The sequence below is a fragment of the Balaenoptera ricei genome, chromosome 4 (genome assembly GCF_028023285.1).
Source record: "Balaenoptera ricei isolate mBalRic1 chromosome 4, mBalRic1.hap2, whole genome shotgun sequence".
Taxonomy (NCBI): Eukaryota; Metazoa; Chordata; class Mammalia; order Artiodactyla; family Balaenopteridae; genus Balaenoptera; species Balaenoptera ricei.
In genome coordinates this window covers 138,630,936-138,653,775 of record NC_082642.1, presented here as the reverse complement: position 1 = coordinate 138,653,775, position 22,840 = coordinate 138,630,936, and the positions used below count along the sequence as shown (strand labels likewise).

The 22,840-nt window shown below is 40.5% G+C and overlaps 1 protein-coding gene across 1 annotated transcript in view; it reads right to left on the bottom strand.

The window, feature by feature from the left end:
- Positions 1–4,699, bottom strand: part of NCAM2 (neural cell adhesion molecule 2) — a 228,663-nt gene extending 223,964 nt beyond the window's left edge. Inside the window, 1 exon segment of the mRNA XM_059920007.1 lies at positions 4,617–4,699. Coding sequence (XP_059775990.1) covers positions 4,617–4,699 — 83 coding nt within the window.
- Positions 4,700–22,840: the final 18,141 nt, after the last annotated feature.

Sequence of the window (22,840 nt, the reverse complement as noted above, 5' to 3'; positions counted from 1 at the left end):
CTGCTATGCCAGAGACAAAAGTAATGGGATGAAATTCCCTATGTCTAGTTTTTTTATGGTCTTATATCAGAGCACGGGCCTTTAAAAGGGATGTGGGCTCTCCTCCACTGAGATAAGAGCAAAGGAGACTAAGCCTTCCACCAGTCCTTGGCCTGCCCCCTGATGACCTTCTTGATCTCCTCCCTAACACTCCTCCTCCTGTTCCCTCCCTACCCATTTCCTTCATATAGCCCGAGTTGGGTCACAGGCCCAAGGGGTCCCTTCCATACCAGTCCCCTCTCCCAGAACCCTGTCCAGTAAGTATATGAAATGGGACTCATTACCAGCCAGTGTCCAACAACCTGCCAGGAAAATACTCCTTGTGAGGCAGGTTCCCGATGGAGAAGAAGGGTTCACACAGATACCTGTCCCATTTACCACTTCTGATCTGTATAACTAGAAAAGTCATAATAAAGGGTTGAGGGAAGATCCAAAGGGTTCCTGAATCTGATTAGGGGAATCTTTCAGCCCCATGGCCCCACCTGGGCTGAGATCCAGAGCCTCCTCAATGTACTCCTAACAGGGGGGAAGAAAAGGCTATAATCCTTTTACAAGCCCAAGAGGAAGCAGACAAAGAGAACAAAAACAATGCAAGTCATGCTATTTTCAGACCAGATAATCAAGCAGTCCCAGATAACAACTGAGACAATGGAGAAAGGGGTGGAAAATAGAGGCTGACCAATTATAAAAATATGATCCTAAAGGGAATCCAGGCAGCAGGAAAGAAACCTGTCAGTTGGAATAAGAAAAAGGCAATCAATCACAACCAATGGAAAACCCTTCGGCATTCCTAGAGAGCCTCAGGGAATGCCTCCGATTCTATACTAATGAGCCTTAGTCATTGGAAGGGAATGCAATCCTGAGGTGGTATTTCATTTCCCAAACTGCCCTCAACATTAGATGTAAACTTCAGAAACTGAAAATACAGCCAGATACCCCTACCTCCTGCCTGGTGGAGGTTGCCTACCACGTGTTTAGTAAGTGAGACGTAGAGGAGGAAAAGTCAGAGGATAAAAAGGCCCAGAGGCAAGCCCGCCTAGTGGCTGTTGCCCACCAATATCAACTGGTTGACACGGGAATCTGAACTAAACACCCACGGAGACTCTCGACTCCAGTGAGTGACCCCTGGCTCGCTGGGATAGCAAGCCAAGGAAATTAGGACCCAATCAGTGTGCCATATGTAAACAAGAGGGACACTGCAAGGAAGAATGCCCTCACTCCCTCAAAGGGGGATGGAAATGGCAGATCCTGGTTACTACCCGCAAGGGCAGATGGTCCAAATACATGAAGAATCATGGGGCCGGGGGCTCCTAAACTGGAACTCCAATTGACCCCCAAGGAGCCCAGACTGACATTGGACATAGGAAAAAAGCCCGTCAAATTCTTAGTCAACACTGTTGCCACTTAACCGGTTCTGAACACCAGATCAGGCAAACTCAGTCACAAGAGTTGTAAAATTATGGGGGTATCAGGGAAGGTCTAAGAACAGTGATTCATAGAGCCATTATGATGTAAATTGGATGAACACATTCTCACCCATTCCTTCCCACACGTTCCCCATGTCCTATACCCCTGCTAGGAAGGGATATCTTATATAATTGGGAGCTACTATCCATCTAATAGGAGACAGACTGAAGACTGTTGTTCCCCTAGAAGGGGAGCACAAGATAATAATGTTAATGGCTGAGGACAAACCTCCCAGGACAGAGCAGGTTGATCTGCCAGGAGTAAATCTCAAAGTCAGGGCCTAGGGATGGGTGGAACAAGCTATGGGAGCCAGTCCTGTGACAGTCCATCTAAAACCTGGACATCCATGGCCCGACAGAAAACAGTACGCTCTCCATTGAGAGGCCTTATTGGGCATTGCCTCTGTTATAGATGGCCTAACTGACCACCCTTACTGGACCATGCCAATCATCCTGTAATGCCCCCGTTCTCCCCGTAAAGAAACCCGATGGGGAATACTGGATGGTACAAGACCTCAGGGCAGTCAATGAAGCCACCAAAAATATACATTCAGTAATTACCAATTCCTATACCTTGCTGGGACTCTACTGTCCACCAGGACCCGGTAATGTGTATTAAATTGAAAAGATGCCTTCTTCCGTATTCCATTAACAATACCACTGGAGAGTCCTGCCCCCGAGGGTTCAAAAACACCCCCGTTGTCTTTGTGGAAACTTTAGCTAGAGACGACCTAAAAAAATCTACATCCTGGAGGAGGCTTCCCTCCTCCGGTATGTAGATGACATTCTGACTGCTAGCTTCACTAAGGAGGCCTCTGACGAAAGTAACGCAACCACTCTGAACCACCTAGCTGATAAAGGATAGAAGGTGGCCAAGAAAAGGCCCAAATATCACAAACTAGGGTGACCCACCTAGGCTTCATTCTCACAGAAGGTCACAGAAGCCTACCACAGGAAAAGAAGGAAGCCTTTTGCAGCCTTGCCTCTCCTAAAACTAGCAGACAGTTTATGGGTTTCCTGGGGATGGCCAGGTTTTGCTATATCTGGTTTTGCTATATCTGCTATATATTTGCTATATCCCTAACTAGCTAGGCCTCTATATGAAAAGTTGAAAGGGAAAATGATGATAATTTTGAATGGAATTCAGAATGTGAAATGACCTTTCAAGAATTAAAAATGCCATTACTTCATGCCCCTTTCCTAACCCTCCCAGATTTAGCTAAATCCTTAGGCCTTTATATTCATGAGAGAAGGGTAATCGTCCTTGGGGTATTAGCTCAAAAACGGGGACCCTTACTTGGGTGGTTGCTTATTTCTCTAAACAATTAGATCAAAATGCTAAGGGATGGCCTCCTTGCCTACAGGCAGTAGCAGCTACTACAACTCTGCTAAAAGAGGCTGAAAAGTTAACATTTGGTCAGCCAGTCACTGCAAGGACTCCACACCAGGAGGCTTTACTTACTTACGAGGAAGTAAGTTCTAAGGGAACAGAATGGCTCTCCCGCAGATGGCTGATTCAAGTTCCTGCTAAGCTTTTAGACAGCCCAGTGGTTACCATAAAAAAACTGTCACAGGCTAAATTTTGCCACCCTGCTACCCACAGAAATGGGACCCCTGGAACATCACTGTGTAGAAACCATAGACATGATCTATTCCAATTGCCCTAACCTAGCAAGTGAGCCTCTCCAAAATGCTGAGGAGGAATTGTTCACAGACAGGACCAGCTTTATGAGAGAGAGAAAAGGCTGGCAGGATACGTAGCAATTGCCTAAATCCAACTCATAGAGGCACAAAGTTTGCCCACAGGGACTTCTGCCCAAAAGGTGGAGCTTATAGCCCTCAGCTGGCCTTAAAGCTCTGGACAGGGAAAATCTTAAATGTTTACACATACCAGATTCCTGGTATGTGTATGCCATCCTACATGCACACAGGGGTAGTTGGAAGGAAAGGGGTATGGTTACTGCAGAGAATAAGCAGGTGAAACATGGCATAAACATACTAAAACTCCTAGAAGCAGTGCAGCTTCCAAAAAAAGAGTGTCAGTGATTCACTGTAAGGGTCATCAAAAAGGGAATGCAGAGGTAATAAAGGAAAACAACAAAGGGAACACAACTGCCAAAAGGGTGGTCCAAAGTAACTTGGCAATTACCCCTCATACTAAGAGGCCAGATCCATCCAATTACTCCCTAGTCTATACAAAGGAAGAATTAGACAAAGTCCAGAAATGGGGCTTCAGTAGAGATCTAGGAAGCCATGGGTGACTAATTAATGAACATGTGTAATACTTCTTTCCCCAAACTGCAGCTTGTCAAGCCATTAGGGAGGCTCATCAAGGCACTCACTATGGGAAGGAAGCCCAATATAACTGGTTAGTTGAGGTCACAGTAACTCCTGGGATGAAAAGCATAATCAGTCAGATAGGTGAAACATGCCCCATCTGCACAGAACCCCCCCACCAGAGGCCCGTAGATAAGGCCCATTCAGATCTGAGAGGCATATCCTGGGGAAGACGGGCAGGTTGATTTCACTGTCATGCCAAGAACATCAGGCAGTTTTAGGTATCTCTTGGTGCTGGGGGACACGGTTAGAAGCGTTTCCCACTAGAACTGAAATGGCAGCCCAAGTGGCTAAAATATTACTCAAAGAAATAATCCCCAGATTTGGGCTCCCAGGATCCCTAAAGTGATAATGGCCTAGCATTCCAGTCTCAAGTGACAAAAGGGATGGCAAGTTCCCCGGGCAAAAAATAGACCTTGCACTCAGCCTGGAGACCCCAATCATCAGAAAATAGAGAGATCCAATCAGACTTTAAAATGAACCTTAGGCAAGTTATGCCAGGAGACTCAAGAAAAGTGGGTTAACTTACTCCTTATTCCTCTGCTCTGCATGCAGTTAGCTCCAAGAGATAAGTTAAAGGTCAGTGCATTTGAACTCATGTGTGGTAGACCCATTACCCAAGCCCAAGAGATGGGACACCTGAGCCCCCTTGAAATGGAACAACTCAAGTGTGCCTTCCAGGTAGGAGAAACTCTCACGGAATACAGTAACCAGGTGCTGCCCAAACCCACCAACCTGGCCCTCCATCCCTTGCGGCCAGAAGACTGAGCTCACCTAAAAACCCAGGAAACCAGCAGCTGCAGGGTCAATTCACTCCTACGTGGAACAGACCCCAGCTGGTGATCCTCACCACCCATTCTGCCCTGAGGTTGCAGGGATCACTCTGTGGGCACGTCGCACTCGAGGGAAGAGGCCTCCAAGCCCCAAACTCCAGAGAGACAACCTGGGACAAGGGACCCCCTTGACTGCTTGTGTGAACCTCTCTCTGACCTGAAGCTTTCCTTCCAAAAAACAAGAGAAGCGTGACCAGGGAGATTCAGCCCCGGCAGTGAGCCTCGACATCAGGGAGCACTTCCCTGCAGGCAAAGGACCTAGATACCTTTATTTTTAGGAAAAATTTGACATGTGACCATTATTCTTGCTAATATTTGGGCCGCAATTCCTAAATCGTCTGGTGTCCTTTGTCTCCAAAAGGTTAGACAAGTGGTGGTCGCTCAGGGAGATGAAGAGTTAGGGCTGAGGTGTGCAGACAACCAAACGCTTCGAAAGGCAGCTGGGGAGAAGTTCTGCTGCTCTACCTGGGGTTAGGACCGGGCCTAAAATCAGCAGCGAACAGTTACAGAAGACAGACCTTTGCCCCTCAAGAATGAAGAACAGGATAAAAGACAGAGGGGAGATTTGTCACTGGCAAAGCCCATTAACAATTCCCAGGGAATAAAAATAGGATCTAGGTAATAAAGTCTAACCTTGTTTTTTTTTTCCTTGGTGCTTAGTCTTGTCTCACTCGCTCATAGGGTGCTGCGTGCACAGACCTCCCACCCGGCTCTTCAGACCGGAGTTCCTCATGTGAACCGGCTACACCAATACCTACCTCAGCTTGGAGACCACGTGCAGAAGCTGCGCACAACACTCAATTCAAGCTGAGCTGGAGCCGGAGCCGCGCAGCCGCAGTGGCCCTGAGAGAATTCCGCCCCTTCCTCTCCCTGCCCAGGAGATCCGTATAAAGCAGCCCTGCCCACGGCCTGTGCAGGAGAGCGTGGGGTCTAGGGCCAGCTTGCTCCTCTCCGTTCTCCGATCAGAGAATAAAGCTTTCCTTTGCTTCTGAGCCAAAATCCTCCTTCTATTGGCACTGGCGCGAGCAACACCAAGCAGAAAGACCCTTGATGGGCCCATAACATATCTAGACTTGGAAAAAGGAGCATAGCTTATCCATCTTAGGCTGTCCGCCCAGCGGAGTGTCTGAAAGAGAGTCCGTGCTAAAGCATGTGTGCATAAATGAAGTGATACTATGGTAAACTGAAACAAAAACAAACGAAAAATTTCTTATTCGTGTCACTCCATGAATGTTTCTGTTGGTTGAATCCAATAAAAAGCAGCTTTAAATCAGTTTTATTCTCTGTAGACTATTCTAGAGAAGGTATATTTTGCTAAATTTATAAAAGTTTGCGTAAATTAAATTAGTGACATATTAAGGGACTTTTGAGTAAAAAGTTTTGCTGCCATGGATTGTTCAGTAATTCTGTGTGTGGGTGTGTGTTTTTCAAATTCAAACATGCATTTCACATGTGAATATAAAATATATAAAAATGTCATCCAAATGACCAGTGCTCAAAAACTAACTGATGTCCAAAAGAGGCCATGTGAATGAAAATAAAGGGCAAATAAGGACAAAAAGAAAGAAGGAACTAAAAGTGAAGGTGAAAATTTTTGTAAGAAATGTCAAGAAACGATGAGCTTGGGTAGATCATAATGGTGGGGCAATATATTTTATGATCATTACACTTTCATCTGTCACTGAGCCACAGCGTTGGGCAAAAATCAATCACTTACGTATTGAGAATTTCCCACACGTCAAGCACTTAAAAATCTGAGCTTATTAAGAAGTTAAAGTGAGTACACCGTAACGGCGAGGAAATATTTGTGAAGTGAATTTCATGCTGATTTAAATATAATTTTGTTTTGAAAACAGACAAAATAATATTTTTTCTTAAAATACATTGTTTAAAATAACATGCAATGAACTTAAGAAGGAAATATAGAACTTGAAACTCCAAACCTAAAGTAAATAATTTTATTGCATAGAAATGCTCAGCAGTTTATTAATAAAAAGAGATAATTATATATGATACCTTAATATTTATAAAACAAGAAGGAATAAGACCATCTGCCTCGTATTGTAAAGTCAACCCTTTTTCTTAATTCACTTAAAGTAAATAAAAGTAGAAAATATTCCTTTATGTCAATCAGGTTGGATGTCCTTTGAGTGATGAGTGAAGCAGAGTGTGTTTACATGGCAGTGGGGCCTACAGTCCATTATAAGACCACGAAGAGCCCACTCATCACTTATTTTCAGTGTGACACAATTAAAACTAAAATATTGTGACTTGGCAGCTAAGTTCTACATCCAATCCAAGTTTATTTCAACAGATACCACTTAGACATGTAAGTTATTAGCTGCCTGACGAAACAGCATAACACATCATGTGAATTTTGGATCACTGCTAACACAATGCATTAATAAATTAAATTAAGGGACAGTGTTTGCATTGGAATTAGTTCCTAAGTCTCTGGATGCCTATATACGGGCTTTGTCTACACCAAATGTGAGGAGTTTCTCTCCAGATTAGGGCCAGCCTAAACCTTATTTATAAACCTGACAAATCAGAACTCAAACATCTGTTATAGGACAGTTCAGCCAGAATGTTCTGCCTTCCTTCCTCTCCTGCGTGGTACTATAGCACTAGCTATGCAACCCTTACACTGCTTACCAGCATACCTTGATATACATGATCAGAAAATGTGAACCCCATCAGCCTATTGCAAATGTTACTATGAAATAGTGCAGAAAGAAGAAGAAACACATCTTCCACAGCTTTAGGAACAAAAATGTTTTAAAGTAGAGGCACTAAAGAACCAACGAAAGATGTCACCCTTAATGTGAGAGTATACAATTTCCTCTGCTCGGCACAAATCATAAAACTCCTGTAACATGAGCACATTATGTAATACAGTCCAAAATATTTCTATAGGAATACGCTCCTTTAAAATAAACAATTTTGAAAGAATAGTACAAGGCATGAGCCATAATGTTTTTTTTAAGATTTGCAGTAGCACTTGGTAACCATGATTACAAGAATAAAATTTACATTTGTAACACAAAGATATATGCAATGATTTATTCATTAATTGAGTTGTTCACTCAATAACCATGTATGGGATCACTGAGTAGATTTGCTTGAGCACATATACAAAGTTTGCTGTTATGTAACTACAGGAAAAATATTTCACTAGGCTGAAAAATGCCCGCTTTCTTGAAATAAGAGATTGACATGTTTTAAAAAGCCAACAGCAGTTCTGTTTCTGAGGCCTTCAGATCAATTGTAGAATAACTTTATATTATGGCCAGGGGCATTTATGCTTAATACTAAGTATGACAAAAAGAAAGCATATTTTACAAATGATTTTCTCAAATGTGTTCATAAAGATATGGAGAAATTTTAAAAGGGCAAATTAGTTTTGATGTTTAAATACACAGAACCTTTTTTTTCCCCCCAGTAAAAGCATTTTAGGCATCTCAAATCTTATATTATTATATCCTGAAGGTGTCTATAGGATTTCTAGTCAGGCAATCTGAGGTTACAGGTGAGAAGAGGGGCCAGAGGGTTTATCTGTTTCTGAAGGCCTTAGGATAATCGAGAGGTGGATCTCTGCTTAGAATACTAATCCCAAGTCTGAACTAACTTTATTTTTTTAATTAATTTCTTTGTAGTATAGTTGATTTACAAGGTTGTGTTAGTTTCTGGTGTACAGCAAAGTAAATCAGTTCTACATATACATACATCCACTCTTTTTTAGATTCTTTTCCCATATAGGTCATTACAGAGTACTGAGTAGAGTTCCCACGTTACAAACTGAAGAATAAAAACCATATGATCATCTCAATAGATGCAGAAAAAGCTTTTGACAAAATTCAGCACCCATTTATGATAAAAACTCTCCAGAAAGTGGGCATAGAGGGAACATACCTCACCAAAATAAAGGCCATATATGACAAGCCAACAGCTGACATCATTCTCAATGGTGGAAAAACTGAAAGCATTTCCTCTAAGATAAGGAACAAGACAAGGATCTCCACCCTTGCCACTTTTATTCAGCATAGCTTTGGAAGTTCTAGCCACGTCAATCAGAGAAGAAAAAGAAATAAAAAGAACCCAAATTGAACTAACTTTAGATCTCTAAAATTCTCGGTGATATTTTGCTGAAGAATTTGAGTGAAGGAGCAGATTAGGTACCTCTTCAGAATGGAGGAAAAGTTGACAAGGGGAATCACAGAGAGGAAGAGAGTCGATAACCTACCCCTTCTCCCATGGAGCTGAGTGAATCAGAAGAGAGATGAGAATTATGGAGTTGCCAGGATGCATAGTTATACAGCATGACTTCCTAGTTTGGGCTAAAATAATAGAGTGAGAGGTTCTCCAGGGTTGAGAGGAAGGCTGAAATCAGAGAAATTAGACCTCACAATTGTGTGTGCACTGTGTGTGAACGGGGTAAGGGACTCTATAGATAGAAGTTAGGCATCAACCTAAGACAGCAAAGAAAAAATCAGTGTGGCACAGTTAGTACAAAAGAGAACCGGAGTTAGTTTTACCCTGCTGTCTCTGACTCCTGTGTGGGGTGGGAAGGCGTAATGCCCCAGAAATCCACACATGTCTCATGCAGCAGAAAGCAGCTTTGGCCATTAGGCTTGCTGTAGAGGCTCCCTTGATGAGAGGTCAATCCAGGAGTAGGACAGAAAATGTAGGTTAACTCTGAGACGTCATCAGCAGCAGTCATTGAGACGGAGCTAAGGCAACATGAGAGTCCCTTGTCCCTGATCAAGTCATGAGTACAAACCACATATTCACCAGCAGTTTATCTAAAGATACCAGCTCAAGAGGTCAGGAACCCAAAACAAAACAAAACAAGAAAACAACCAAAAAACAAAACCCCAAAACAAAAAATCTGTAGCTGAAGCAAGGACCCGAGGATCAGCATGTATCTCAGAGCCCCGGCCCGCCCCCCACCCGCCTCAAGTAGCGACAAGGTTACATAAGTAGGTTTCCTCCCCAGGAGACACACAGATGTTATCTGGGGAAGGTGATATTAAAGACCAAGAGTTTACCTGAAAGATTACTGAATTAACTGTATGTACTGGAAGAAACTAAGATTCGGTCTTTGGTACTTTCTTATATATAATGTGGGTATAATAATAGCAGTTCCATTATATTTGTGAGGATTAAATGTAAAGCATTTCTGTTACCTGAATGTCTGATACAAAGTAAATACACAGTAAATGTTAACCATTGTCATTGTAACCCCTCCTCTTAACTGGCTCTACAGGTGCTCATAACGACAAATTTGGCATCTCCTTTTATTTGCTTGTTTTATATAAGAGAACTGCTCTATGTTGTGTACACAGCTGAGTTAAGATTGCCATTCAAAACTGCATCTATAGTTTTTCTTACCAAATAAACTGAAAAATTCTTTGCTCAATCCAAATTTAATTTGAATTTATTTAAGAAAAAATTTGTTCACCTCTACCTTAGCCCATTTGGGCTGCTATAACAAAATACCATAAACTGGGTAGCTTATAAACTACAAGCATTTATTTCTTAATTCTGGAGGCTGGAAGTCCAAGGTCATGATGCCAGCATGGTCGTGATGCCAGCATGATCACGTTTCGGTGAAGGCCCTCTACCAGGTTGCAAACTGCCTACTTCATGTTGTATCTTCATATGGTTGAAAAAGAGCGAGGGAGCTCTTTGGCGTCCTTTTTATAAGAGCACTAGTCCCATAATGAGGAACTCCATCTTCATAACCTAATCACTTCCCAAAGGCTCTACTTTCTAACACCATCGTATTGGACATTAGGACCCTAACATGTGAATTTTGAGGGGACAGAAACATTCAGACCATAGCAGTCCCCACTCAATAATGTTGACTGACATGCTAAACTTTCCAGCCCTACCTGGGAAGCCTGTACAATAAACTTTAGACTTTGTTGACATATTCAAAAATAATACAATAATTTCTGGTTCTCATTTCCATAATAATCTATTTCCCTTGTGAGGGGTAGGAAACTTAGTGAAAATTTGAACTTTTATTTTTATGAAAAAAGGTTATTGCCTCAGTCACTGTTTGCAGAAAATTGTGGACTAGATAAAGCTTATTATAATGTAATAAATATACACTTGAAGTAACCAAATTTCTAAATCAATGCTAAGAAAAATTATAATAGGATCAAAGTGATTCATTTCTGTCAAACTAGTATGCTGATAAACAAAAACTAAATTATGTCATATGCTTCAAATTTTGTCACATGTAAGTATGACTCCTTCCCCAACTGGTGGCCCTGGAGAGTTGCTATTTATACACTAGAAATCTCAGACCTTGTTTCACACAGCCCCTCTTCTCCAACATGGCAAGCTGACAAGCCTCCTATTCCTTACCTTCTCTTTGATCTTCCATAATTAGGTTGTTTTCCTTTCTTTCCCTTTCTTTGCATCTATGGCTCTTTTTTTTTTTTTTTAACATCTTTATTGGAGTATAATTGCTTTACAATGGTGTGTCAGTTTCTGCTTTATAACAAAGTGAATCAGTTATACATATACATATGTTCCCATATCTCTTCCCTCTTGCATCTCCCTCCCTCCCACCCTCCCTATCCCTCCCCTCTAGGTGGTCACAAAGCACTGAGCTGATCTCCCTGTGCTATGCGGCTGCTTCCCACTAGCTATCTATTTTACGTTTGGTAGTGTATATATGTCCATGTCACTCTCTCACTTTGTCACAGCTTACCCTTTCCCCTCCCCATATCCTCAAGTCCATTCTCTAGTAGGTCTGTGTCTTTATTCCCGTCTTACCCTTAGGTTCTTCATGGCCTTTGTTTTTTTTTTTTTGAGCATACCACTCTATCTAACTTACCACGTAGGCAGGGTAATTACTTGTTTACATGGTCATATCCCTAATTAGAATACAATTCGTGCTGAGAAAGAACAATTTCTTACTCAATTTATTACCCCCGTGGAATACTGCAGGCACCTATTACACTTCTTAAAGAATAAATGAATACATGAATTGAATGATTTTTTAAATCACCATCTTTAAATCTAAATTTTCCAAATAAAAAAGATGCAAATCCATTCTTTACACCTGTCCCCAGACAGGAGAGGGTTACTTATTTTACTTACATTTTTTAAAGATTTCCTAGAATCAGACAATTTTATTTAAATATCAAGTAAATAATGAAAGAAACAAAACAAAACTGAATGTATGCTATTTAATTGACTGATTGATTGCAAAGAAAGACGATCACTACTGTATCAGTGAGTTCTATGGTAGATCTCAAAACTAAAATAACACCCTCACCTATCTATTAATGCTTTTCATTCAAACCTACTACATCTCAAGCAACTGAGCTAGTTGTGTGGATGATAAAAATCTTTCACTTTGATATTAAGTGATATTCTGTTAAGGTACTAGCTTAGTGCCTTAACAGAAGTAAAGATTATTAGTAGTACACATTGAATATATATATATATATATATATATATATATATATATATATATATACACTTTAAAATAGAATGTTAACAGTAAGAAATACATATTCTATAACTCAAATAATGTTCAAGTTGATTTTCAATATAATTAAATTATGTTAATATACATTATAATTGTGCTTTAAAACTTCATCAATTTGTCCCTTTAGACATCAGTCCAAGGGGTAGGAAACTGACCAGAGCCCAAAACGATCAGCCAAACCAAGAGCAAGAGAATGATACATGCATCTATGGTTCCCCTCAATATCTGAAAGCTTACATGGGTGAGTTCCTTCTCCCCACCACACATGTGTGAGTGTAGCTGGCTCATAAAAATCAAGAGTTACATGTTCTTTCTGTTACATCTCTCATTCTTGGATTCTTGATTTTATCTTCTGTACCATACCATTTGGTCTGGTAAAGATTTATAAGACATTGTTAGATTTCTCGGGCCCTTACAGTCTCAGATGGCTAACAGCCTGCTACAATTAGAGCACAAAGACTTCATAGCATATTCCCTGGTTTCAAAGCTTCCTGACGTTTCTGTCTTCCACACAGAATGGGGGATAAAATCATGTAAACCGTTTACCTCACTCTCCACTTCACTGGCAGAAGGGAATGCTTGGCTGTCAGTTCTGTGATTCCTCCAGTGACCAGCTTTTGTTGCTAACCTCCAGTGAAATTTGGTTGTATTCCAACTCAATCCATCACTTAATTTGACAAGCCAAAGTGTTTACAGTTTAATTGCAATCCCAAGCAAGTGGTTTCTTTTTTTCGTGACTTGTTTATCTGAAAGACTGGAACAGTGCAAAGTTATCTTCTTACATACAGAAAGCTCATAATAATTACTCATAGGACTGGCCATCCTAAATCACTGCAGAGTTCCATTCTACTTTAGTAGCTTGATTAAAAAGATGAATGGTTGCAGGTTCAATTCAGAAAAGCCAAAGAAGGGAACGCACAATGACCTCTTCAAAGTTGGCCTTGGCAAAGAACAGAGGACCCTTCTAGTGTTAATGAGTACATACCACTCAAGATCACTACCCTTTCTGTAATGTTTCATGCAATTGGATTTCCAGGGTATCAGAATCTCCTCTGGATGGTGATCTCAGGTATTTCTAACACACAGAAATGAGTTATTCTAAATGTTCTTTTACAGGTTAGTATTTAAATATCTAAGCTGAGTATATATACTTGAAATATACTGTAAACTTTGCTCTAGATTGGACATGTATGAGCCTCTGGTCTCTGCATTTGGATCCATGGCACTCCTTAAGAAATGCACCTGATTGTACAGAGGTGGAACTTTATGTCATCAGCAAGTGAAGAAAGGATTCTATCTCAGTATCCTAATGTGGGAGACTTTCCAATAATCAAGGGTATCCAACAGTTCATTGTGTTTGCAGGAAGATCTCAGCAGTCCATGACCAACTTTATGCCATCCAGGTAAAATAATTTACCTCTATATGCAAGGAAAGGGACTAGTGTGTTCCTCAGTAACATCTATGCTATTCTAGTAGTTGAAAATATTATTTCTGCCCTCATACTGGTCTACCCTGCAGTGGACTGAATGTATGTGTCCCCCCCTCCCCAAAATGTATATGTTGAAATCCTGATTCCCAATATGATGGCAGTAGGAAGTGGGGCCTTTGGTAATCAGGTCATGAGAGTGGAGCCGTCATGATGGGATTAGTGATCTTATAAAAGGGAGCCCAAACAGCTCTCTTACTTTCTTTCCACCATATGAAGATACAACATGAAGTAGGCAGCATGCAATCTGGAAGAGGGCGCTCACCAGACCTGACCATACTGGCAGCCTCATTTTAGACTGTCAGCCTCCAAAAACGTGAGGAGTAAACATTTGTTGTTTCAGCCACCCACTGTATGGTAATTTGTTGCAGCAGCCCAAATTAAGACATACCCTAACCCAGAGTACCATACACTATTAAAAATTTGTTTTCAAACATGGCCTAGGTAGGGCTACATACTTATATTAAGGAAGCAGTTACCTCAGTGCTTCCTTAGCTACAGTGTCAGTCGTTACCAGGGCCCACGTTTAAGGGCAAACTTTTCCATGAAATGGTATTCTTGGGGAAAGGCAATTGCTGAAGGAGTATGACATCCTGGAACATTTAGGCTTCATTACCACAGCCGGGAGTAGGGGGGGCATAGCTCAGCCTATGCCAAATATAATGGGCACCACAAATATGTATGGGAACCAGCTACATGCCAAGTACTATTCTAGTTAGTAAGGTTGCCTCTTTGAAGAAACTAAAGAGAGATCACTGCCTTTGTGAAGTTTACAGTCTAGAAAGTGTGAAAGGCAGTCAAACTTGGAAAATAGGTAAATTATGTATTAGAAAGTGATCAGTGCTATGGGAAAAAAAGAGAGAAAGTATAAAACACTCTTCAAAATACTTGGACAGGGTGTTAGAGTCAAATGCTTCCAAAGGCATCCTATCACATAAGCTGAAACACCATAGGCTGAAGGATACAATGTAAGGTTAGCAGCAGATTACTCTCTCCCAGCCATAGTGCTGAAGAGGCAGAAGTAAACGGAGACAGCTTAGAAGGTTCATATCATAGTGAAGCCCTGCTTGATTAAAACAGCCAGCTTTAGATCCTGGGAGGGAAAGTCTTTAACAAAGGACAACACCAGAAGCACTCTTCAGTGTCTTCAATAATTAGGGCACACTTCACAGGGAGGTCTGGGAGCTACTGATAGGCTATGGCATGTTGCAATATAGAAATGCATCTGATACCAGTGCTAAGACTAACACCATTCCCAAAAGGCATAAGGAGATATTACAATCTCAACCTTAAAATGACTGTAGGATACCAACACTTCTGCCGTGTCCCAGCCATGTTATCAATATCGTTCTGATAGCTTGGAGTATATTCTATCCAATATTTCACCAAACTTTTGATGCAAAAACATTCTTGAAACTCCTAATATAATATATATGCTAACTACTACCAAGGGATAGATTGAGGGAACACATGTTGGGAATACCATTGTGTCTTTTCATAGCAGATATACAAAACCAACCTTGTCACAGGTGGAGACTCTATCACCCTGAATCAGGTGAAATCAAGGAAGTGGTCCTCTCATTCTAACACCCTGCACACACTTCATGCATGTTTATCCTGCCTTAGAGGTATCTTGCTCTTAACTCCAAACTTAGACTGGACAACTGAACAGGTGAAGCTTATTGCATAGTAAAATAGGGCCAACTTCAGCAAACGGCGCAGTAAGAAGGTTATGGTCCAGATGACTGGTTATGGTATAGTCTTTAAAACCAACCTCTTTCCAAAAGATCCTCCACAGAAAGGAACATGAGGAAAGGGTATTGCAATTGGTCACCATGCCATTTTCTGATCATCAACCTCCATGACCTAGGTGACAAATAAAAATCCAAGCGACAAATGACAGCTTCAATTACAATAGTCAATCGACCTAGATTCTTGAGGCAGAGTTATGAGTGATTGGGAGCTTAGTTAGGTTCTGGCATCAGACTTAAGCAAGATATCCTGGCTAACCATAAAAATAAAACACAAGTAAAGAAAAAAGAAAAGAAAATTTTGGACTACTTTGGTTTTCAGACTCCCCCAGTTGAACCCTTGTCTTGATTCTTGCTTCTGATCAATGCTTTTGGTGTGGCTAAACTTTGTATTCTTATTTTTGATTCTTGGACTTGGGCATCCTGCAAAGGTCTTGGATTTTATAATCCCTATGTGCTTTGAAATTTCTTATATCCTCAGATGTGAGCCAACGTATCTCTTTGAAGTCTGATGTCAAAACTTGAGTTCATAATCACTAATAGCTATCTCAGAAATCTCAGCCAATGGCCTAGAACCACAGTATCTAAGCTGGTTCCCAAATATGTACAAGTTAAAAATGTGGTCATTTGGAGACAGAGCTTGAGGAGACCTTCAAGATGATGGAGGGGTAAGACGTGGAGATCAACTTCCTCCCAACAAATACATCAGAAATACATCTACATGTGGAACAACTCCTACAGAGCACCTACTAAATGCTGGCAGAAGACCTCAGACCTCCCAAAAGGCAAGAAACTCCCCACGTACCTTGGTAGGGCAAAAGAAAAAAGAAAGAACAGAGACAAAAGAATAGGAATGGGACCTGCACCTCTGGGAGGGAGCTGTGAAGGAGGAAAGGTTTCCACACACTAGGAAGGCCCTTCGTGGGCAGAGACTGTGGGTGGCAGAGGGGGGAAGCTTCGGAGCCACAGAGGAGAGCGCAGCCACAGGGGTGCGGAGGGCAAAGCGGAGAGATTCCCGCACGGAGGATCAGTGCCGACCAGCACTCACCAGCCCGAGAGGCTTGTCTGCTCCCCCACCGGGGCGGGCGGGGCTGGGAGCTGAGGCTCGGGCTTCGGAGGTCAGATCCCAGGGAGAGGACTGGGGTTGGTGGCGTGAACACAGCCTGAAGGGGCTAGTGCACCACAACTAGCCGGGAGGGAGCCCGGGAAAAGGTTTGCAGCTGCCAAAGAGGCAAGAGACCATTGTTTCACGGCGCGCAAGGAGAGGGGATTAAGAGCGCCGCCTAAACAAGTTCCAGAGATGGGCGCGAGCCGCGGCGATCAGCGCGGACCCCAGAGACGGGCGTGAGACGCTGGGGCTGCTGCTGCCGCCACCAAGAAGCCTGTGTGCGAGCACAGGTCACTCTCCACACCTCCCCTCCCGGGAGCCCGTGCAGCCCGCCACCGCCAGGGTCCCGTGTTCCAGGGACAACTTCCCTGGGAGAACGCGCAGCGCGCCTCAGGCTGCTGCAACGTCACGACGCCTCTGCCGCCACAGGCTCGCCCCGCATCCGTACCCCTCCCTCCCCTGGCCTGAGTGAGCCAGAGCCCCCGAAGCAGCTGCTCCTTTAACCCTGTCCTGTCTGGGCGGGAACAGACACCCTCAGGCGACCTACACACAGAGGTGGGTCCAAATCCAAAACTGAACCCCGGGAGCTGTGCTCAACATCACTAATCATTAGAGAAATGCAAATCAAAACTACAGTGAGGTATCACCTCACACCAGTCAGAATGGCCATCATTAAAAATCTACAAACAATAAATGCTGGAGAGGGTGTGGAGAAAAGGGAACCTTTCCTACACTGTTGGTAGGAATGCAAATTGGTGCAGCCACTATGGAGAACAGTATGGAGATTCCTTAAAAAACTAAAAATAGAACTACCATACAACCCAGCAATCCACTACTGGGCATATACCCTGAGAAAACCATTAACTCAAAAAGAGTCATGTACCACAATGTTCATTGCAGCACTATTTACAATAGCCAGGACATGGAAGCAACCTAAGTGTCCATCAACAGATGAATGGATAAAGAAGATGTGGCACATATATACAATGGAATATTACTCAGTCATAAAAAGAAATGAAATTGAGTTATTTGTAGTGAGGTGGATGGACCTAGAGTCTGTCATACAGAGTGAAGTAAGTCAGAAAGAGAAAAACAAATACCGGATGCTAACACATATATATGGAATCTAAAAAAAAAAAAAAAAAAAAAGAAAAAATGGTTCTGAAGAACCTAGGGGCAGACAGGAATAAAGACGCAGATGTAGAGAATGGACTTGAGGACACGGGGAGGGGGAAGGGTAAGCTGGGATGAAGTGAGAGTGTGGCATGGACTTATATATACACTACCAAATATAAAATAGATAGCTAGTGGGAAGCAGCCGCATAGCACAGGGAGATCAGCTGGGTGTTTTGTGACCACCTAGGGGGTGGGATAGGGAGGGTGGGAGGGAGACACAAGAGGGAGGAGACATGGGGATATATGTATATGTATAGCTGATTCACTTTGTTATAAAGCAGAAACTGACACACCATTGTAAAGCAATTATACTCCAATAAAGATGTTAAAAAAAAAAGTAGTCATTTTAAGTTTTAGTAATTTTCTGGTATTAAGACACAGCAGTTTTCTAAAGATTGGTTGATTTTAGGATGATGCTCTTAAATAGTGTTTATTGAGGACTTACCATGTAAAGAATAAATTGTTCTAGGAACTGCTAGATTACAAAATTTAAGCAGCTTGAGTTTGAATTAAGTAATTAGCATTAGTTCATCGACTTCACCATTAATTAGTGAAGGATACATCATAAAATGAAATATTCACACTCCAATAGGAACCTTTGTAAGACAATGCCATGAACAGATTCTTTACTACTCAGTGTTTCTGGACATTTTCTTTGATAACAAATATAAGTTTTAAAAAGAGGGGAAAAAAATGATGAGATAATGCTTAATCTAATTTAGCTGAGAACATGAGACATACCTACCCATACTGATATTCAGTAAAGAATGTAAGAAAGGGAAGGGGCAACAACAACAAAAAAGAATGTAAGAAAAGTGCAGAATCAAGTGTGATAGTAGTAAAAAGAGGTTCACATTAATACTGACAGTATTGTGGAATGACTTTGAAAGAAGCAATGTAATAATCTAGTTATTCAGCAATCAGAATTGGAGAGAAAACAAAAACACCCCTAAATCATGGAAAGAATACAGTCAACAGTACAAGGAAGAGTGGGGGGAAATGTAGGTTTTCCAGTGATTTTTGGCAATGGGAGATTTGACAATTTAGAACCAGGCTGTGACAAGGCTTCTAATGCCATAAATAGGTTGAACATCAATATACATGAGAGTGTTTATGTGGAAGTCTCGGAGCAGGCCTAGCGGCAGGAAAATGACATCTCTGCAGGGATAGGGGAAGGTAAAGAGTGAGGAGAGGCGTGGGAAGAAAGAAAAAGAAAAGTTTTGGAAGTTTGACAGAAGATGACTTCATTTTCACTTTAATTTTGGCTACTAGTTTTCCAGTATAATTTCACAAGTGTTTATGAACACAATTAGAGTGTATGGAAATGGGAATTTGTATTTGTTTAATTGCTTGATATAAAATGCATGATACTTAAGCCTTTAAGCAATTCTATTCCCGTCACTCTTCTTTTGCTTTATTTCAATCTCTTTTTTGAAAGATTTTCCTGTGTAGCTCTTTTGTGTTTGTTTTGGCATCTTCTATAATCTAAGTGTTTTGTTCTGTTTTGTTTTGTTTTTTCTTTAAAGAACATAGCTGGAGAGCTGGTAAAGCAAAGATAGAGTCAGCAGTATATAAAATTATCTTGTTAAGAATATTTCTAGTTAATGTATGTTAGAGAGAGATAGCACTTAGCTTTTCTTTAATGACATATAATAAAAAGAAAAAATCACACTGCAGTAACTATTTTTTTCCCATGAGACAGCATAGTTCGGTCAGGTGTTAAAAAGAATCATGCACTTAGTTTAATCTAGTTCTGCACCTGTGGAGAACATATTATCTCATAAACAATAAGCAATTATAATCATGTAATATTAAGATAACTGTAGAGAAGAATCTATGATCAAATTTTTATGTGAATGAAATATAACCATACCAGAAAGGGAATTTATTAGTTACTCTTATATCATCTAAAATAATCCTTACAATTATACTGGATGAAATTGAATATACTTAATAACATATTTACAAATTAAGTGAAAATTTGGAGTTGAAATTTTCTATCAGAGATTACAAACAGGTACTCTGTGGATATAGCATGGCTATTAGAAATGTTCCGCTTGGTCCACAATATTGCTTTAAAAAATGAATTTGAATGTCTTCTGAGAAGTCATTCACACTCAGGTTTGCAGGAGTCTCTATCTTTCTTCACTAATGTTGCCTACCAGGGTCTGTATAGACGTTAGACTTGCTGACACATGTATTTTATATCTTGATAATATGTTTGCTTACTTCTTTTTCTTTGTTGGAAAAAAAATGTGAGAAAGAAAAAGATTGATCACTACTTTTATATATTTTTAAATCATTCTTTCCATCAAATGAAAATTTTAAAAATATGTGGCATATGCCGTCACATTACATACAAAGTTAAGTGGATTTTTTTTTTTCCAGTTTGCTAATGAGCAATGTCAATAAAACTCCAAGAAAAAGTAAGCAACTCCCTAGGCAACAAGCGATGATCAGGATCAAAGTACTTGTAACAAATTTGCTGAAAATAGAATTTTTCGTAGCATCCATTTAGATTTTTGGCAACTCCAAGTCTACCTTCTTCCTTATAAGCTTTGTCTTGCCCAATTAGCTTTCAATGGTGCTTGAAATTCCCACTGGAAATGCCTTATGTTGACCTGTCCATTTTAATCAAGTTAAATATTACCTGGGAGGAAGATATATTAGCTATCACTTAGGCACAAATTAGTCTATCTGAACCTATTACTGCACATTATCAACCAGGATAAAAGAGGGCCTTTGGGCTCTTGAAATCATTCAAATGCCAGACCATGGAGAGGCATGGTACACTTGGTGGAAAACCATACAATATAAATCCATCACTCTTATAACCGGTAAGTATATATGGTTGTGTTAAATCCTATGTCAATTACCAATGGCATTTTTTACGGAGCTAGAACAAATCATCTTAAAATTTGTATGGAGACACAAAAGACCCCAAATAGCCAAAGCAGTCTTGAGGGGAAAAAACGGAGCTGGAGGAATCAGACTCCCTGACTTCAGACTATACTACAAAGCTACAGTAATCAAGACAATATGGTACTGGCACAAAAACAGAAACATAGATCAATGGAACAAGATAGAAAGCTCAGAGATTAACCCACGCACCTATGGTCAACTAATCTATGACAAAGGAGGCAAAGATATACAATGGAGAAAAGACAGTCTCTTCAATAAGTGGTGCTGGGAAAACTGGACAGCTACATGTAAAAGAATGAAATTAGAATACTCCCTAACACCATACACAAAAATAAACTCAAAATGGATTAGAGACCTAAATGTAAGACTGGACACTATAAAACTCTTAGAGGAAAACATAGGAAGAACACTCTTTGACATAAATCACAGCAAGATCTTTTTTGATCCACCTCCTAGAGTAATGGAAATAAAAACAAAAATAAACAAATGGGACCTAATGAAACTTCAAAGCTTTTGCACAGCAAAGGAAACCATAAGCAAGATGAAAAGACAACCCTCAGAATGGGAGAAAATATTTGCAAACGAATCAACGGACAAAGGATTAATCTCCAAAATATATAAACAGCTCATGCAGCTCAATATTAAAGAAACAAACACCCCAATCCAAAAATGGGCAGAAGATCTAAATAGACATTTCTCCAAAGAAGACATACAGACGGCCATGAAGCACATGAAAAGATGCTCAACATCACTAATTATTAGAGAAATGCAAATCAAAACTACAATGAGGTATCACCTCACACCAGTTAGAATGGGCATCATCAGAAAATCTACAAACAACAAATGCTGGAGAGGGTGTGGAGAAAAGGGAACCCTCTTGCACTGTTGGTGGGAATGGAAATTGATACAGCCACTATGGAGAACAATATGGAGGTTCCGTAAAAAACTAAAATTAGAATTACCATATGACCCAGCAATCCCACTACTGGGCATATACCCAGAGAAAACCATAATTCAAAAAGACACATGCACCCGAATGTTCATTGCAGCACTATTTACAATAGCCAGGTCATGGAAGCAACCTAAATGCCCATCAACAGACGAATGGATAAAGAAGATGTTGTACATATATACAATGGAATATTACTCAGCCATAAAAAGGAACGAAATTGAGTCATTTGTTGAGACGTGGATGGATCTAGAGACTGTCATACAGAGTGAAGTAAGTCAGAAGGAGAAAAACAAATATCATATATTAACACATGTATGTGGAACCTAGAAAAATGGTACAGATGAGCCAGTTTGCAGGGCAGAAGTTGAGACACAGATGTAGAGAACAGACATATGGACACCAAGGGGGGAAAACTGTGGTGGGGTGGGGATGGTGGTGTGCTGAATTGGGCGATTGGGATTGGCATGTATACACTGATGTGTATAAAATTGATGACTAATAAGAACCTGCAGTAAAAAAAAACAAACAAAACAACTAATACTAAACTTTCATTGGGTTATTTGTATGGAAATATGTTAATATAAATGTTTCAGACATTATACGAAATTTCTAAAATAATAATAATAATAATAATATATCCTATGTCATTTTATTCTGTAGTCCAAGGCAAGTAGGAGAAATCACAGATCTAAAGAATTTAATAGAAGAAAAAATTCAATTATGAACACTTCATCCAATTTAAATTTTAACAGTTGTTATATTTTACCTCCAGAAAAAATTCTTGTTTCCTGCAAAGGCACTATATTATAGTCCTTAAGAATGGGGGGAAAAAGTAAATCTGTAAGGGGGTATTGATGGGGTGCTAAAGTACTCAATTTTATTGTCCCTACTAAAATATTTTTTTGTAGTACAGATCATCATCTTAGCAAAAATTAATCAGGAAACAAAGAAAATACTACTTTACTGTATGTACACATTGGCTATAAGACATATCTGAAATTCAGAAGTGTGAAAAAATGTTTATAATATAACTGAAGATGGAGTTCTTAATGAGGAGTTCCAATTACTTGCCTTGGTTGGCCAAATAAGAAGGGAGGTGGGGTGGGCAGGTACTTTTTTAGTATCTTGGGAGTACAGCAGCTCTTCTGAACCACAGTTCTATGGGAGAATTGAGCTCCAGTGCCCTAAGGCATTATATGCATTGTATTAACTTCTCTCTTATGCATCAAGAATGTGTTAGCTACATACCATGCTTGAAA